The sequence below is a fragment of the Hoplias malabaricus genome, chromosome 7, assembly GCF_029633855.1.
Source record: "Hoplias malabaricus isolate fHopMal1 chromosome 7, fHopMal1.hap1, whole genome shotgun sequence".
Lineage (NCBI taxonomy): Eukaryota > Metazoa > Chordata > Actinopteri > Characiformes > Erythrinidae > Hoplias > Hoplias malabaricus.
In genome coordinates, this window is record NC_089806.1 from 29,267,834 (window position 1) to 29,287,793 (window position 19,960).

General features: G+C 39.4%; 1 protein-coding gene across 3 annotated transcripts in view; it reads left to right on the top strand.

Moving 5' to 3' along the window:
* The first annotated feature begins 2,192 nt into the window (after nt 1-2,192).
* The window catches only part of galnt14 (UDP-N-acetyl-alpha-D-galactosamine:polypeptide N-acetylgalactosaminyltransferase 14 (GalNAc-T14)), a 134,253-nt gene continuing 116,485 nt past the window's right edge, over nt 2,193-19,960 (top strand). For all 3 annotated transcript variants that reach the window (XM_066676587.1, XM_066676588.1, XM_066676589.1), the window contains exons 1-2: nt 2,193-2,552; nt 19,263-19,432. In XM_066676587.1, the coding sequence (XP_066532684.1) occupies nt 2,421-2,552; nt 19,263-19,432 (302 nt within the window). In that variant the 5' untranslated portion in view covers nt 2,193-2,420. The remainder of the gene's footprint in view (nt 2,553-19,262; nt 19,433-19,960) is intronic.

Here is a 19,960-nt window from a genome sequence, read left to right on the forward strand (position 1 = left end):
CCGTGGATATTATCTCTTTATATAATAATTATAATATTTATAATTATATTTATTTTTATATAATTTATAATTATATTCAGATGCATAATTTCGAAGCAAAATAATATAATATAGATAATATTTCAAAGTCTGATGAGACAGATTTGCTTTCATACTATTGCATGTTTGTAGCAGAAATGCCCAGTCATGGGTTGACTGTGTACATAATGCATTTTTTCTGACATATAAACACCTCCTGACACCTCCAGGATAGCCTTGTTTTGCCTTGTATTCCTGCTCTGTCTGTGTCTGAGTTCCCTAGTGTGCAATGTGCCAAGCAGCACATGGCTATGTTTTGTTTTGTTTCCAGTCTAAACCCTTGTCTCTGCCTTAGCTACACCTTGTCATTAGAGTTCCCACCTTTGTCTCCTTTGTGTTCCTGCCCCTTTGTTATCCTTACAGGTGATCCTTTTCTGTGGTCATGTGCATATATTCCCCCTTGTTCTCAGCGCTCCTTTGTCTGGTCTTGTGTGTAGATGTTTCTGTGTGTATACATATGTCTTCATATATGTATATGTATATATATGTTTACTTCATCATAGGCCTGAAATTGGGGCTGTGGGTACTGTCATTTGATTGTGACACCCATCTTTCCTAGTCAAAAAATAGAAAATATAGGAAATCTGACATAGAATCTGTTTTCACAAATTTTTACAAGGTTCACATGTCCAAATGAGCATGAAAGGTATTGGTCATTGGGTGTACTTTATCATAGGCCTGAAATTGGGTGAATGTCTGGCAAATATATCGAAAGCTGAAACAACTTTACTGCTGTCATTCACCTCCGGTGGTTTGTTACTCATTCAGTCTCTTGTTCAGTCTCCAGTGCAGTGTCCTATTTCTACTTCTGTCACGTCTTGCACACAATCTTCCATCCATCTCTGCTACAATCCTGTCTCCTGTCCAGTCACTGTTCCAGTCAGGTGGTCTGTGTCTACGTGCCCAGTGACTTGCACGTTTGGGGGGGCTACTGACACGCTTCCACCTTTCCTGCTGTCTGTGTCTGAGTTCCATTGTTTGCCGTGGGCTAAGGAGCACATGGCTATGTTTCCTCCATTGTCTCTTCCTTAGTCCCACCTTGTCATTAGTGTTCCCTCCTGTCTCCTTTGTATTCCTGCGCCCTTGTTATCCTTCACAAGGGTTTCTTGTCTGTGGTCATGTGTGTATATACCCCCATGTTCTCAGCGCTCCTTTGTCCGCTCTTGTGTGTAGATTTGTGTTTCTGTCTCTGTGTGTTGTACGTATGTCTACACCCATTCAAGGCTGTTCCTTGCTCCTGTTCAAGTGTTGTTCTTGTTTGTGTTTCTCTGATCTGCCTGTGTTTATTTAGTTTCAGATTGTGTTTTGTTTTGGTTTAGTTACATTTTTTTTAATTGTATGTATATCCCCTGAGAGCAAGGAGATTGTGGACCACTGCTGGCCCACTGAGGGCAAAGTTGGAGGTCCACTAGTTTTCTGGGCAGACCGCTGGTGATTAAACAGAATTTTAGACAAAATGCCACATTTTAGTACTTTTCCATTCACAATCCAATTTACATTTTTTTTAGGTTGTTTCGTTATCCTTTATAAATAAGATTAATAAATAATTTTAATCCAGCACAGTGACAAAATTTTTAGCATAATCATTTTATATCATGCTTATACTCATTATTATATCTCTCATAGTTGTTGGTCATATTTGTATTAGTATGTTTTCCAGAATAAAACTCTCTTTGAGTTTAAAATCTGTTTGAGGAGATAAAAATTAGTTATATCCTGTACAGGACGGTTATATGAGTGGTCCGATGGTGGACCAGCAGTGGTCTACAGTCAGTGGTGTGCCAGCCTTTTTATGCCAGTGGACCGATATATGCTCGCTGTCTGTGTCCGCCTCCTCGTCCTCCCTCCGTGACAGTTAAAAACATTGATTCTCTTTAGAAGGTGTATTTAATTTATTACTATGAAACCTTAAGACAGAATTATTACAAATCTGCTCATTATGACTTAAGTAATTATTATTAGACTATTACGACGTCATTTTTTCCATTGCTGTGAGATGGTATATTTTGTTCCAGAGTTTTATATTCCTCAGATGGTCTTTTGAAGGAGCTGACGGTGGGAGAAGTTAAAGTGAGGAGGAAAGAATAGGGAGAGTAAAAGCAGGTCGTGTCCAGATGATTCCGCGGTAGGTGGTGCTAAACTCATTCACATTTGCTCGTTACCTCAGCGGGGGGAAGGCATGATTTTAATCAAAGCTGGACGAGTCCCCTCGGCGCTTTCAGGAGAGATTTCAGAGAGAGCGGAGAGAGAAGAGCCTTTCACACACGCTCCTCTCACACAGCTGAGGAAAGATGTAGCTCAGCTTAAACAGCCGACCGAAAACAACAACACAGCAGAAAGACATGAAGAGGATCTCTCGGAAGCTCACTTTAGCTCTGGCGGCGCTCTTCTGGCTGGCGGCTCTACTGTATTTCATTCTCCTCAACAGCCGCAAAATACCTAACCAAAGACCAGAGACACAGACGGAGAAGCAGGTGTGTGTGTGTGTGTGTATACACGTCTTTAAGCTGTTACCGTTACTATGTACAGGTGTGAGGAGACCAAAGGAGAGTCGCCAACGTTTCGCCGAGTGTTAACCTTAATGTCCAAGCTTAATATACACGGTGCTTTTATTGAAACCTTACCCCCCCCCCCCCTTTTTTTTTTCAAAACATCCAGTTTGTTAGGCAGGTGGTGGTTGTGCTGCATTTATATGCGCAATTCTTTAAAATATGATGTCAAAATCATTACTATCCTCTCCTGCTGGTCACATAAGTTCATTTATAATGAAGCGACTTCTACTGCTGTTTTGCTTTCATGTAATTTGCACTGAAAAGATAAAAGCTGAGGGAAAGCTTTTCAAAGCTTTCATTAAATCTGAGGTTTAAACACTTCTAAAACCATATGGTATTGTTTCAGTTAACTTGCTGTTAAAACCATCACTTCCCAGTCACATCTTATGAGTGTGAAACTGGCCAGTTCTAAGTCCTAACTACAGTATTCCACCTGTTTGGTTTGTTTATTAAATTTCTCTGCAGAATTCAGTTGTTGAGATTAGACAAATTCTACAAATTCTGTAAACATATAAAAACTAGCGATACCTGACGCATATTACAAAAAAGTGATATGACTATGCTGCTAGATGCCTGGGATATTATAACAGATTTAGGATAGGTTTTTGAGTTTGTTAATGTGGTTAAAGGCAGAAACCTACACATAGGGCTTTATTAAGCAGAACAGTTCCACAAAATGTTGCACTTTTCTGTTAGAATTACAATTTAACTAGTATTAAAATATATAAAACTCAGGCGCACTGCTTGTTTATATATTGTGTTGATATTGTGACCCCCGTTTTTTCTCACTATAACTGAAAAGAAATAGGATTCCTTACATTTGTCACTAACACATCATGTCAAATCACTCCGAATTACTTACATATTCTGCAGATTATGTAAATGGTACAGATTAGGGCTCAGAGCACAAAAGGTGTTTGGCTACTTAAAATGAATAGGTCTACAGTGCTCTGAATGTACAGTGGTGTATGGTTATAAAATTTGCATTGTCTTTGTTGGAGAATATTGAGTTGGGTTTGTTTATCTCCAAAGCGAATGTAGACTGTCATCAGTCACCCAGATCATTATGTTTACTCTTAATAGTATTAAGCAAAGACATCAGAACTTGAGGTACAAAGGAAAAGGCATTGTTTCACTCACTGAAGGGGCTTCATGTGCCATTGAACAGTGTTTAATACATTTAGCAGTACCTGAGGGTTTTTCTGTCCAATTTCTGTTATTTTATATGTTTAGCATATGGATAGTTTTCATAAACAACAATTTTCTTGTATATAGTCAATGAACAGAGAAATCTTTGACTTTAAACATCTTCAGTGCCTGTGAATTGGCTCCCATCGTAAATGTATTTCAAGCCTTTGGACATACATTCATGTATTTATTTATTTATTATGTGTTATAAATTATGCATTCCCATATTTAAAAAGTATATAATTTCATTATATTACACATTATCAATCAATATGTAAAGTGTGCTACAGATAATGTTTAAATCACTTTTTTTGCTTCAAGAAAATGTTGGGACGTAGGACAGAAATTGTGGTGAATTTGTTACTAGTTTTTGAAGTTTAGCCGTGACATTGCTGTTCTGATGAATACAAAAATATATAATGACTTAATCTTGGTAAGGGCTTTAAAAAAATGAAGACATATTCATCCAAAAAAGTTAAAGAATATTTTTAATATTTGATATTGCTGTTTAACGGAGCACATGTCTAAATGAAATTAATAACTCATTCACACGCTAAGGTTGCATTTGCTATAGGGTTACGAAGGTGTAGACATTTTCAATTCTGAACTATGATTGTGTGATTGAGCATAATTTGGAATGAAAGAGTAGAGACTAGATTTTGCAAGATTATTAGGGCTTCACTGATATTAGAAAATATCAAATAAATCAGATAGGAAGGAAAAATCAATTGCAAAAACTGACCCACCACATACTTTATTTGGGTAATAAAATTTGATTGAGGTTTGGAGATTAAAATATTTTTTAATCAAATATCATCCATTACTATATGTCCACCGTAGGTGAATTAAACCCATATAATTAGTTAATTCATCTGATTTAAGTTGCTCCCACTGTCGTGGCAGGTGTTAATTTGTACACAGACAGCCTGCGTAATCTCCACAGAAACCCATAAAATGAAATGCCACTTTCTGGAGCACCTGCACATGAGCTTAATTTTAATATGTCTATTGTTAAGATCAAGATAGAGAAGAATAAAGACCCCTGCATTTGTGAGTGGAGAACTGACACTGCTGGAAGTGAAGGCTGGACTATTCAGTGAATTAAAGATGAGCTGGACTGGTGTTTGTGATTTAGAACTAATCAGTCAACATCAGTATCAGGCCTTGCTAATGTATCTGAATGCTATAAAGCTATCAATCATGCCCAATCCTACTCTAGAGCCTTGTCAGAATAGCATAAACTGTTACTATAACCAAGGGGGACAAATTAATACAGTTATTAATACGTTTATGTTCAGAAGACATGTTGGATTGGCAGGTATCCACACACCTTGGCTATATACATTGAATGATCACTGGATTAGGAAGACCTATCTTTTATCTACACCCACTGTCCATTTTATTAGCTCCACTGCCCAAACAGGAGCACATTTTAGTCCTTCCATTACAGACTGTTATCTTTTCTCTGCATTCTTTCATATCAAAGCAGGTATAATTTAAATGGTGGACCATTCTTAGCACTGCAGTGACACTGATGTGATGGTGGTGTATTAGTGTGTGTTGAGCTGATATGAGTGGATCAGACACAGCATTGATGCTGGAGTTTTTAAACCCTGTGTCGTCTCACTGTCCAATTTGTTAGACACTCCTACCTTGTTGGTCCACCTTGTAGATGATCCACTCGTACCAGCTCAACACACACTAATACACTGACATCACGTCAGTATCACTGCAGCTCTAAGAATGATCCACCACCCAAATTGTACCTGCTCTGTAGGGGGTCCCGACCACTAAAGAGCAGGGTGAAACAGGTCTGTAATTGTAAAACTACAAAGTACTCCTCTATGGTCAGTGGAGTTTAGATGCAAGGTAGGGGTTCCTAATCCCTTGTTTGTTCATTGTACATAATTTGTTTATACATTGGAATGTGTGGGATAAAAAACAATCTAGACATACCATATATTTTTTAAACCTCAAATGCAGTATTCAGATTGCTGAAGGTTAAAAGCATCACCTGTGGGCAGGTGCAAACAATCAATGTGGCCTCGAAAGTTGCAGCAGAAGCTGGCTGAAACATTTGTCTGCACTTTATTGCAAACCACAAAGCTGCAGAGGAAATATAGAAAGGAAGCTTGAAATGTGTGCCGAACATCATGTTTCCCAGTGTTGTGTGCTACTTACAGCTATCAAACTGTTACAATCAAACACCAATAACCCTGACACAGCAGACCAAGACTGAAATAGCTGTAATTGGCAAATTGAATGTGAAATATAAGGTGGTCTTGCTAGATCAAGGCAGTGTTGATGTATGACATTGTGTAGAGGTGTAAATGCTGTAATGAAGGGGACATAGGCTGCTTAACCCAATCATCGCATAGTAGTGACATCAGGTTCTTATTAGTAGGAGGTGCTGCATCTGCATCCTCTGAATGATAAATTATTATTATTTAGGAAGGGCAAAACTGTTGTTAGCCTGATTCATGGCACATGTGCGCTGCCGTATATAATACATAAACAAACGTAGTTATTGTGTAATATGTTCATTTTACGGGTGTTTGAGGACACAAATCTGATTTACTCATCCTCATAGCTATAGGCTTTCAGGCTCCAGTTCTGAATCATTATGTGCACTGCTGGGCTTTGAATCTGGAGTGATACATGAGCTCCTGTTCCTGCTGATAGAACTGCTTCAAGCCCCTAAAAGCAGAACTTAAATTCCCTGATTTCATAAATGTAGATATGGAGACATGATACGGACACAGTATTATAACTTTATTGCTTTAAAAACTCAAGCATCACTGTTGTGTCTGACCCACCCTTACCAGCACAATACACATGTTGTAGGACTGCCTAAGCTAATGTTTTATGAACACTTAGGCACAATAAATAACATACTAAATTACCACCTATTTAAATTTTTGTTAGAGTTATAAACATTATTAGTTTGACTCTTTGGAACAGCCATAGTAGTCCAGCCTGAAGCCCTGCTGCACACATGCTATGCAAAAGAAGATTTTGCACTCTCAGGCACAGCTTTAAAATGCCTTTTTAAGCAGTACTTCCTGCATTTTCAGCAGACTACACTAGACAGTGCACACAGGAGACCTATAGATAAATCAACAAGCAGGAAATTAACAGCTCCCCTAGAGAGCCTCCACTGTATGCTGAAATCATTGACTGTATAGAAAATTACACAAACATTGTTTTCAACACTGGTGTATTTACATAATGGAAGAAGCATGATCACCATGCTCAGTTCAGGTGAATATTGTGTTAACAAATTGTACTGAATTACTGAAAGTCATAAATACTTACAGTTAAAGCTTTTCTGTTCAAATAGCTATACAATGCTTTGAATCTGATAAAACCCTAATTTATTATATTGCAATGTATGTATATTGCAATCACAGTGTGTAATAATCATAATTATGAAAGTGAGACAGAGGAGGCTGAACCTTGCATCAAGTGCTTGAGGCATTAATGCATATAGTGCTACATAAAATGCCATATATTAACCAGGTGTTTAAACAGCAAATTCCTACCAATTATAATAGATAAAAGATTTACATGTTCTAGTTTTATAGCATTAAAAAGCTAATGAAATCAGAATCTTTATTTGATCATTTAAGCACTAAAAATTAAGTAAAGAACAGTGGCCAATTTGAGCAAACTCAATTGAAATTTCAATATAACATTAAATTACTTTTAATGTGTAAACAGGAAAATACTTTGGAAACACCTTCAAGTACTAACCACGTATTTGAGCTAAAAAGATGATAACAACATTATTCTTTTATGGCTAGTTTGGTATAAAAGTTTAGTGTAGTATAGCACACAGCAATACTCAATATGGCAGTTCCCTGCCGTCTGAGGTAAAAAAAAATTGAAATTCCACATAAACACGTATATAACTCTGCGAGATTTTATCCTAAAAAAAAAAAAAAAACATACCTCGGAAACCTTGAAGGGTCTACTTTCCAACTATATATAGGAAGAAACGATATATATATATATATATATATATATATTTATATTCTTGTGAGAGAAGCGTAAACAACAACCGGCACATTTTTGAGGCACAAGCTTTTTTGTTCCGCCCATAGCGCGTTCTGCCATTCATATGTTGACACTATGGTAATTCGGCAGCTATTACTGCCGATAATTTGCATGAAAACTCCCATTCGCTTGTTACAAACTCAGAGCACATGTCGCGGAATTGTTTTCGTGGAGCTTCGTCATGTCGCACTCACGGAAGCTGCGGAGGCACTGCTACACATCCAGGAGAGCTTTGCTCTGGAAAATGAAGAGGATTTCAGCTCATCTGACGAACGCGGGGAGGACAGTGATGAAGAAAGATTTATTTTGAGATGCGGATTGATCCGAAGGAGGATTTTTGTGATAGGTAAGTGAAATATTTCCTTTCAAATGAAACAAACCCACGCTTCGCGCTTACAGTGTACACTCTGCGAATTCTGGGTAAATTAAAATAAAGAATAAATTAAATAAGTATTATTTTGTATATGAAAGCATAAATGAATGTAAAAAAAAAACTGCTGTTGTGTAAACGGCACATTCAAGTGTAGCCTGTTGCTAATCTGAGTGTGCATGCTGAGAGTGCTAACATTAGCATGCGAGGCTCCAGTACCATAAGTGTGGCTTTATGTGTAAATGGCTGTGTATGTTTAGCCTAGTGTGGTAATGTAATGTGTAAATGGCCTGTGTGAATGTAATAGTGCCATCCTATGTAGCTTGTTATGCTATGTACTGCTATACATAGGTCATATGTAAGTACTGTATTTGAAATACAAGTAATTATTAGTTGTAGTGACTGTTGGCATGTATAGCTAATCTTTGTAACTGCTCAGAAGCTCACGTTTCTTATTATTTTTCTTTCAGAAATGTGGAAAATACTCCAACGGCGTCAACCAAGTCTGCAACCACCAACGTGTAAACACATGGTCCTTCCACATCTGCTCTGTAAGTTTAGCATTTTGCATTAAACAACTCAGCACAAAACTTTGAAATGGTACAGAAAACTGTTTCTTCACTTCTTGGACATTGCTGCTACCAATGCCTAAATTCTCCACAAACAACTTATGCAACAGGACAGCCTGACCCACAAGGCATTCATGGAAGAGCTTGTTGAACAGCTGTGTGGTATGCAAAAACCCCATGGAAGTGTGAACAGTGTGATGTCTACCTTTGCATGCAGCCAGACAGAAACTGTTTTAGAGACTGGCATCTTTTGTTGAACTAACTCAAACATATATACACACACAAGGATATACAGTATGACTATCTTTAGTATATTATCACTATCTTTACATGTGAACACATTTTCCATTTATTTTAATTCATGCCAGTTATTTATTTTTTTGTTTTTATTGCTTGTTTAGTTCTCTTTTTTTGCAATAAACTGTGATAAACTGTGACCATCTGCCTCTGGTCTCTTCTCTTTTGACAGCTGTGGCTGTGACAGCTAGTGGGCCATTCATTAGGCAGTGGGGTGGGGACCTCGCACCTCGGTTTTTCGCACCTATCTTCATACATATGCAATGTAGGAGCCAGTGACTGAGAAAAACAGAGTGTCACCTCACATTTGTTATGTCCTAAGTATAAAATTACATACAATTTATGAAAAGTAGAATCAGCAGTGTGTTGCCAAGACCCGTGTTCACAAAGTTTTGACCTCAAAGGTCTCGGTGAGAAATGTTTAGAATGTGTTTTTTCACAGTATATCAGCACTTCTGAAAATAGGTTTTTGGAAAGTCTAAGTTTAGAGTAAATTTAATCAAAATATAGATGTATGACACTCTTACTGATTCAACATTGTTGTTGCAGAGATAGTTCTGAAAAATGCATGTGTAACACTTTGAGAAAAAATAATTTCAGATGCGTACAATTTGTAAAAAAATCAAGGCATGTCAGACTACACCAGAGTGTCTGAAAACCCCTCAGACTCCTGGGGGTTAAAGAAGTCTTAAAAATCCTTCACTGCAAAAAAAAAAAATATGTAGAATGTTGGTGCAGGTTTGATTTTTTTTTTTAAGAGTTTTTAAGGCATTCACACTGAAATAGGACAGTCTAGTCAGGTTCTTTCTTTTTTGGTGGGTTTCCTAGGTTACAATATATAGGATAAAACATGCCAATTTTATTTTGTGCTACTTATATAAGGTGCAGAGAATTTTGAATCTGACTATCTCCAATCAGAGCACGGGATCTGTGTTTGGGTGAGAATGCAAGTTCAAGGTTACAAGTGGTCAACACGTTTTTCCACTCTGCTTGGCTTTTGTCATACAGTCCTCTCAGTTTGTCCTCTCCTCCAGGACTCCAACTCCCAGAATTCTCTAGGAGCACATGCATTGAATTGGTATCAGTTAAATTGGGAAAAACAAGTTTCCCACCAAGAGGCACCAGAAACATTATCAAAACATTGAAATTTTCAATGCAGCACGAACTGGCCAATGTGTGAATTAAACAAATCGGAACAGTCAATCAGTAAAATATCAAATAATAATGTACAATTTGTAATTGCTCGTTATGCAATATCAGATGTAACTTCGAGATTTTGCAAAGTTTACACATCACATTTAGTCAATTGTAAGCATGAGCGAAATTCACACCAGGTTCCAAATTTGCTTAGTGGAAAAGCTGAGGCAAGTTGAGGTGAGTAGGTACCATGCAGTGGAATAACAGCAATGGAATAAAATAAACACACATTAGGCATAATAGAAATAATAGGCACAGATTAAATAAGTCAAAAAAGAGAACAGAGAATAAGAGTAAAAATGGCTAAAGACCAGAGCCTTTTTTTGACCGTCTTTTTACTTGTGCTGTTTTAGTCTCAAAATAGTTAAAGAATATTTTGGAGTGTGTACTTGACAATTAGCACATTTCTAAGAACATTCTAAGGACAACTACATGCATTATAATTTTCATATCTGAATGGTAGGTATTGGTCAGCCTTCAGATTTGGTTGTTGGAGTATTGTCCACATAGAATTCACACACTCTTTTGTTTCATTCACCTCTGCAGTTCAAAAGCTGTTGTTTCTGCATATGCAGTTTCTCTCTGCTGCTGGAGACGAGTTCTAAGTTGCCGAAAAACTATTAAAAATGTACATGGTCGAAGTACAGATGACAGGACAGGGACTATCCAATTACCACTTCATCTCTCTCTGTCCTCCTACCCTCATTAGCAGCCAGTGAGAGTGCGCTGTGCCCCAGATGTGGCACGACTAAGATAGTCTGATCAGTGGCTGTGTAGCAACACCAAGCTAATGATTTCACAAGGGAATGCAGAGCAGAGCTGTTTCAGACCCTGAGGGAAATACATGTGTGCAGTAGTCTAAGTTTTCTGCACATTGTGCAAAAAAGCAGCTTCACTTAGACAAAAGAATACACACACACACACACATATATATATTTACAACAATAAATTATATACACACATTATATATATATATATATATATATATATATATATATATTTATACATAAATTCTACCCTTTGTTCCTTTTCAAGAAAATGATCTTTGACCCTTTTCCAGGGACTTGACTAGTGTCCTCTCAATGGCCAGCAGAGCTAGGCTGCTTAAACGGCCTTGGCCCATGTGAAGTATGTCCGCGTGTGAGTGCTTTGTGACGGTGGAGGGGCTCAGCAACACCCGCTGGACAGAAACTGCGATAGAAGTTAGAAAGAGTGATAGAAGTCAGTCTCCAAACACAAGCAGCTACAAAAAAACCCCACCAGAAATAGAAGCTTGATTTGTCGCTAGTCGTTTTTAACAAAGAAAATGCCGCTAAGAGGCTCAAATACGTGGTTAGTACTTGAAGGTGTTTCCAAAGTATTTTCCTGTTTACACATTAAAAGTAATTTAATGTTATATTGAAAGTCTCTGGTTCAACTCAGAACAGAATGAAAATTTAATCTTTACACCAAAGGATCGCTGATTCGCTCATTTCGCTGTCAATCATAAAGGGTTCCAGCCTCAGACAGATCATTCAATCATCATGCAGAAGCTGAGTGTCCGAGCCAGCAGAGGCCAGCCCACTGCCCCATAGACCCCCAGAGACGCTGAGCGTCCGATGGGCGGGACAAAGCCCAGCATTTATCCAATGACTCGTCTCGTTTCGCTGCACTTCGCTATTGAACTCACTGTGAAGCTGCGTGAATGATTGAGAGGAAAGCTGCATCTTTACCAGTGATAAGAAGCTGATTCTGAACAAAAGTTGAGCGTGTTGTAGTGCATATTAATTCAATGACATGTACACGCAACAGTATATATTTGATCACTTATTTTTTGACATTTTAGGGGAAGCTGAGCTTCCCTTGCAGTCTTAGAGCAATCGCCTCTGATATATAATGTGTGTATATAATTTATAATTTATTTTTGTAAATTGTTAATGCACATACAATGCCTTTACTACAGATAACCGAGTATGCTTCAGTCGAACAGTACAGGTATATCAGATATTTGCAATGAAACACCATGGAAGAAGTACAAGCATTTAAATCTCTGGCTAATCTTCTTGCCATGCTCTTGTCATCTAGGAGCTAGATCCAGATAGTCTTAGTCTCTAAATACAAAAATGAATGTGCAGTTTCCCTTGATAATTTGTAAATGTATCCCTAGGAGCATAGCAACCCATAGTTAAAACCTGAAGCTTTGTCACAACATTGGAAAACTTAATACCATTTTGCATTCCATTGAATAATGAAGCCACTGACTCATGATGGCATATTGTAATGGAAATATCACATTTGATCCTCCAGCTGAAGCCATTTCTCACAGGCCTTCAGCTGATTTTATGCACAAGCGGGTTGAATTGAAAGCCTGGCCATTGTCATGCTTAGCAGTCTATCTTAAGAAACAGACATTTGCAATTACCCACCTCTATTACTGGCTGTAAAGATGCTGTTGTGGCTCTTGTAAAGCAACGGACTGTGACACATTCTCACCAGGTCGAGAGTGTTGCAAAAGAGTGTTGAGGAGGGTGTGCGGTTCCCACCATACAGAATCAGTGCCCCCTGTCTCATTAAAGGGACAATTCAGTAAAAAGTTATGTTTATAACAGAAGGTTAATGAGATCATGGTATAATGACATTAACCATTTCATCAAATGCAGTTGGGATTAATTATAGTTCAGCTGATCATGCCACTGAGCATGATTTCTGAGAAATACAGTTCTGTGCAAAAGTCAGAGGACAACCTCCATTTATGTAATGTCCTTTCAAATTTACCATTAATTACATGGTTATTTTTCAGAAAGAAAAAACAAAAATGTTTAACAGAACATGATTTTAAATTGAGAAAGTATAAATATTTAAAATATATATTTCTTTGAAAACAGCACAAGGATATATTCAGTATAGAAACAATATTTTATGAGCTATTGAGACGTGTGTATGTATGTGTGTGTGTGTATGTATGTGTATATATATATATATATATGTGTGTGTGTGTGAAAGAGAGAGAGAGGTAATGTTGTGAGTTAGATAAAAGCAAATGTGAAAGCTGCTGTGACTTCAGAGATTTTACAAGTGGTGAATTTGTGCTGGAGCTGTGCATTTTGTGATGATTGACTGGTCTCTCTAGCCAATCAGACCTCTGCAAGGTTTACACGTAACAATTTAGTACCTACTTGGCTTGGATGGAACTGTAAGCAAGCAGTCCTTTTTTCCAGGGACCAGGTACCATATTTAGCTAGTGGAAAAGCAGTAGGGCAGAGTCAATTGGAGTCATGTAGGTTCCATGCAGTGGAAAAGTGACATTTGTTTGTCCCCTTTAACCCTGTCCCTCAATGGTCAGGACCACCACAGAGCATGTATGATATTCATGGTGGATCATTCCCTGGATATCATTCGTTCATTGTCTGTAATCGCTTATCCAGTTCAGGGTCGCAGTGGGTCCAGAGCCTACCTGGAATCGCTGGATGCAAGGCAGGAAGGAGGGGGCACCAATCCTACAAAGGGTGACACGTACACTCACACCTATGTATACTTTTGTGTCACCAATCCACTTACAGATGTGTGTTTTTGGACTGTGGGAGGAGACCAGAGTACCTTGAGGAAACCCATGCGGACACGTGGAGAACATACCAGATTCCTCACAGTCACCCAGAGCGGGACTTGAACCCACAACCCCAGGATCTTGTAGCTGTGTGTGACTGCGACACTACCTGCTGCACCACTCCATAGATGTACAAGTCACTGGTGTCCTCTGTATTAATGCAATTCTATACCACCATGGATGCTGGTTTTGAACTATGCTGATAACAAGTGGGATGGTCTCTCTCCTCTTTAACATGGGGGTCCCTGTACAGAACAATGACACAGACTATCCATGATTTTAAAAATGATTTTCACAATTGTCTTTTTCTACACAGTCTGTAGAAAAAAGATTAGGCTGTGAGAATGCGGTGGTCTTTCTGGACTGTTAACATTTGTGGATGCAGTGAGGAATTGTTCACAGACACTTGTTTTGGGAAGTGTTTCCAAGCTCATGCAACAGTTTCCACTGCAGAATCATGTCTGTTTTTAAAGATCACACACATCCAGTACTGCTTTCTGACCTTGTCACTGGCAGATTGAGACTTTGTATTCTCTGAAACTTTTTATTTTATTCTGTTATGTAGATGATGAAATCGTAAAGTTCTATTTTACATTGAGAAACATTTGAATTGTCTCTGCAGTCTTTCAAAGTGGTGAATCCTCCATCTTCTGGCTCTTTTTTTCATATTATATACCTGTTGCTATAATATTTCTCCATTCCACACACAGCCAAACTTTTATGTCCTAATGTAATTTTTTGTTTTCTCACCATTATATATTTGACAACTACACATACTTTCAGATTTGTTTCTGTATTTCTTTTAATATCCTTAAAAGTTCTTATGACTTTCCACATATATCCTCTTAAATATTTGCTAAAAATTGACAACTTCATTGTCCAAAGAAAAATGTGCATCTCCAATATAATAACTTTAAAGGTAAAGAAAAACATTGTTAACAGTAGTGGAAGTCAGTGTAAAAAATGTTATTCCAAGTAAATTTGTAGCATTTACATCAGTCCATTCATCATGAAATGTTCACACAATCTGATGGACAGTACCTGTGTTCAAATGATATTGTAAACATAAAATCCATCCATTATCTGTAACCGCTTATCCAATTTAGGGTCGCGGGGGGTCCAGAGCCTACCTGGAATCATTGGGCGCAAGGCGGGAATACACCCTGGAGGGGACGCCAGTCCTTCTAAACATAAAATCGACAAAAACAATTTATTTTGGACAAAGTTATTGTTAAATGCTACTTTGACTAGTGGTCTCCATTATATTTTATTCCCTAAGTACTATACAAATGAGCATGTGAATTAAGAGAAAAGCTGAAAAAAAAAAATATCAAATGGTATAGATTTGAGATGCATTTAATTACATTCTACCTCCTTTCAGGAGAAATGCCATTTAGTGCAACAGTATAGGTATGTGTAGAGGCATCATCAGTCCCCATTCATCCTCTGGGATGAAATAAGCAAGCAACAACCAAACAGCTTTCAGCCTTCCTAATGGTCTGACTTCAGCAAAACAAGGGAAAAAAGCAGCTCCTTAAAAATAATAAATGAGAGAGTGCTGTTGGTGCAGAATACGAAGGTTTATTAAACTATGATTGATATGCCTTCATGGATTCAGAAATATAGTGTGTTCAGCGCCTGCATGGGAGGTTGAATTGCTTCAGCATGCTGAGATTTGAATTCATTTTGATAGAGAACAGTGCCGACAGCTTCACAGTTTGAAAATGTAGACTGCAGAAATACATCTATCCCTAACATGATATATCATATGATATGTATATGATATAGTAGGCATTAATAAATAGGACAATTTTATTATCATTCTATCAGTCCCATATAGTTCTGTTTGGTATATTGTCTGGGTGCCACATAACAGTATTCATTTTTAGTTTTGATACAGAATTTTTGTTTCAGAAGTTTTGTTTCAGATACGTTTTAAAGCATTTTTGTGTAATGCATAAGTGTAGTTCAAAATTCAAATATTTTGTTGCTCGTATTACAAAAGACAATCATCATTTCATAATAAAAAAAAAACAAAAAAATAAGTAGTTTTGAAAATAGGAAGCAAGAAAAATTTTGTTTTGACGATTTAAAGATAGTAATTTTGATGGTAGAGATTGTGAATATAGTGCATTAGTACTTTTTAGGTTTTTATTTGTTATTTCAAATGACAAATGAGCAGGGGAATGTTTTTATACATTTTAGAATACAGCTATATGTTACATAAACAATTAATCTTAATTAAATAAATAAAAGCAATTTTACAAAGAAAGAATTTATAATGTTTTCACTACTCCTGTTGACTTTAAATATTTATTTGTTTAATTGAAGTTATACTATAACAGTATTTTGGGAGTTGGGCCACACCCACGCTCCTTCCCCCCAGGCCTATTTATACCCTTCAACCTCACGTAATCTCCATGACAATCAAGTCGCTAGTCTTGCACTTCCTGCTTGCGTCACTGAGTTGCCAACTGCTACCATGGATCTCGACCTGCTCACTTCTGACCACTAGCTCTTCTCTCCTTCCCCTACTCGATCGCCCAAACGCCACCCCTGTCATCAGCACTAAGAGACTGCGTTCGGCAGTCGTCGTGCCTGCCTCACCTGCCACTTCAGCTGCTCCTCCGCACGCTCTCGTCATTCCCGCTCCACACTTGCGGGTTCTGCGCACAGACGCCTCTCCTCTCCGATTTCTCTTCCTCCCCAGCGACCTCATCGCCGCGACCATCGTGCTCGGCAGCCCTCCTTCACCGTCGGATGAGTACGGCCCGATCCGGCTACTCCCGCTTCTCCGTCCATCTCCGACTGGACCGTGGCGGGCCTCCAGAGAGTGCTCCGAGAGCGCGGTATCCCCTTCGCTTGTTCAGCCAACAAGAGGACCCCTTTTTTCCCTGTTTTCGGCTTCTACCCCGGAGGATGGGGTCTTTCCCGCTCAACCTACGCCATCGCGCCATGACGCCACTGCACCTGCGACGCGGCGCCGAGGACGCCCCGCAAGGGCCCCCATCACCAGCTCAGTGCCCCCTGCTGGTGCCACAGATCTGGCTCCTGTCTGCACTACTGGGCCCGACCCTGCCCCGACTTCCGTTTTTTCTCGTTTGTCTCCCCTTTTACGTGATTCTGATTTTCCTGTTCTCTCTCTCCCTGCTACTACTTCTTCCACCTACCCTGTTTTTCCCTTATCATCCCAACCCCCCTTCCCTTATCATCCCAACCCCCTACCCCTATCATCCCAACCCCCTACCCCTCACGGGCATGCAGTACCCCGTTGTTTATCATAATGATTCTCTCTCCGCAGGTTTTGCAAGTCAACCTCTCGCTCCGGCGCCCCGATCTCCTGACACCACATTCTCTTTCTTCACCACTGCTCCAGCTCCTCCTCCTCCCAATGCTCGTGTCTTCAATCCACCCCTGGTGCAGCCTACCCTTCGTCAGCGGATTTTTCTCAGCCAAGCTGCACCAAGCGGCCGCCTAAGTTCGGTAACAGCTGACTGATCCGTTTTCTCTCCACCCCGTCAACGTTCCTGAGCTCGCAAGCTGCCTCTCACGCCATCCTGACCCCGCATTCGTATGTTATCTCCTTGATGGTCTATTGTTTGTTTTCTCCCCAGGTTTGGTGGTTCTGCCCGTCTCCTCGTTCCATGCCTCCAACCTCTCTGCTGAATCAGAGCCTGATGTGGTTACGCTTTCCATCGCCTGGGCATTCCCTTGTCTTCCGAGAAAACTATTGGCCCCGCTACCTCACTTGAGTTCTTGGGCATCTTTCTGGATTCAGTTTCTTTTCGTGCTTCACTCCGACACGACAAGCTGGCCCGCATTACTGAATCCCTCCCTGAATTTCTTACTTTTCAACGTGTCACCAAACGACAACTCCTCTCCCTTTTGGGGCATCTTAATTTCGCCATGAGTGTTGTCCCACAAGGTCGTTCCTTCATCTCTCATTTGCTGCACCTAGCCTCTTCGGCCTCTTCTCTCTCTCAGTTAATCTCCCTGGACCAAGCCTGCGCTTCAGAGCTACAATTCTGGTTGCTCCTCCTCCACAGATGGAATGGCATCTCTTTCTTTTATAATGACGCACTAGCTAACCCAGAGGACGTTATTTTGTTCGTCGACGCAGCCCCTTCCGTGGGGTGTGGAGGTTTTTACAAGGGACACTGGTTCGCATCTTCCTGGCCTGATCAATTCACCCATCTAGCGCTAGACTGCGGTGACTCCATTGCACTCCACAAACTCTTTCCCGCTGTCATTGCTGCAGTTCTTTGGGGACATGAATGGACTGGCCGAGTTATCCTTCTCCATCCAGATAGTGAATCAATTGTTCATATTATTAATAAAGGACGCTCCAGTTCACTCAGTCTCATGCCATTCGTCCGCCGCCTCACTTGGCACTCAGTCATCCATCAATTTCTATTAAAAGCAGTTTACATTGCTGGTCACATTAACCCTATTGCTGACTCTGTCTCGTTTCCAATTTCACAATTCTTCTCAAATATTTCTCTTTAAACTCCCTTCCCCTATAAGCCCCTATGAACCTCTTACATGCTACCTCCAGCTTAGATTATCTCAAGGTACCTCCCAATCCGATCCATTGTTTACAACCGAATCAGGTTCGGTCGCTACTGGTTTCAGTCCCACTTACGACTAAACCTTTCACGTAGTAATCTTAACCCATCACATTTTCCGCTCACTCTTTCAGGATCGGTGCTGCCTCTACAGCTTACCATCAAGGCCTTTCAGATCGTACCATTCAGACACTCGGCCGATGGACCTCCCAAGCACATCATTTATACATCCACACCCATATCCGTGATCTCTTCAAAGCTCACCAACGTATCGCTTTCCTGTAACTTTTGGGGGCCTGGTTCTACACATGCTCAAGACCGCTCCGAACTCCATCCCAAATTCCTCTGAGTTCGCCCCCCCCCCCCGTTCCAAACTATAGGGTGTGGCCCATACTAGCAAAATATAAATTAACCTAGCAGCTGATGCCTTCAGCACACTCAAAAAAGGGTAAACATGAGAGTGAAAAATGTAAAGAATTTTCAAGATTTCAAGTTTATTTTTAGATGTTCAACAAAAAAACGGGAATTTATAACCTATAAATTTATGACAAGCATAAAAAAAGGCCATTGTTTTTGCCAACATAGATGGGACATGGTTCACCAATTAGTGCCAAACTTCATGAGTTAGTTATCAAATAAATCATTCAACATCTACCATGCATATCATTGAGAGAATATTCAGGAGGAACCTAAACATTATTTTTGGTTGAGCTTAAACCTCATGGTTATGTGAAATTAATTAGTGTATAGTTAATTATTAGATGTCATTATCGTCCACAAAACACAATTGTTATATGTCCATTTTAGATTTCAGACACAGAATGGGATGATCTGTTGGAAGAATTTGAAGAGAAGAACTACCTCAGTGTTGACAGATGGAAGCCGGGCCAAGACCCCTACAGCTTGTATGCCTTCAATCAGAGGGAGAGTGAGCGAATCCCCAGCAACAGAGCACTCAGAGACACTCGACATTACAGGTAAGACCTGCACACATGCCTTGGGATTTCTCAATGCTTGTTCATCTTTATTGCCTGAAATCTTTCTTGGGTAGGAGGATGTGTTTCTCATTGAATGGCTGGGTTTATCTTACAGACAGGCATCTTCAGCTATTGCAGCTGCTTGTTATGTATTCCTACAAAGCTCAGCATGTCCATTATCCCCTTATGATTCACTGTTTAGCAATGCATCAACTAATTTGAAACACAGCCTAGCTAAAGGACAAGGTGATAATCCTTGGCTGCCTTAAAAAAAACTCTTGAAAAATATACATATCTTTATGACCAGCACATTAACAGTGAATGGAAACACAGCTTTTCTTTCTTTTCTTAACAGCTAAAGCAACCATGAGGCATTTTCAGAGTAGACAATGATGATTGCATAGCATGCCATCATCAGGTTATGGTTCATTCCTTCAATCTGTCAGTATGAATGAGCATTAGGCAGTACCGTATTTTCCGCACTATAAGGCGCACCTAAAAAACTCAAATTATCTCAAAAGCCTTATA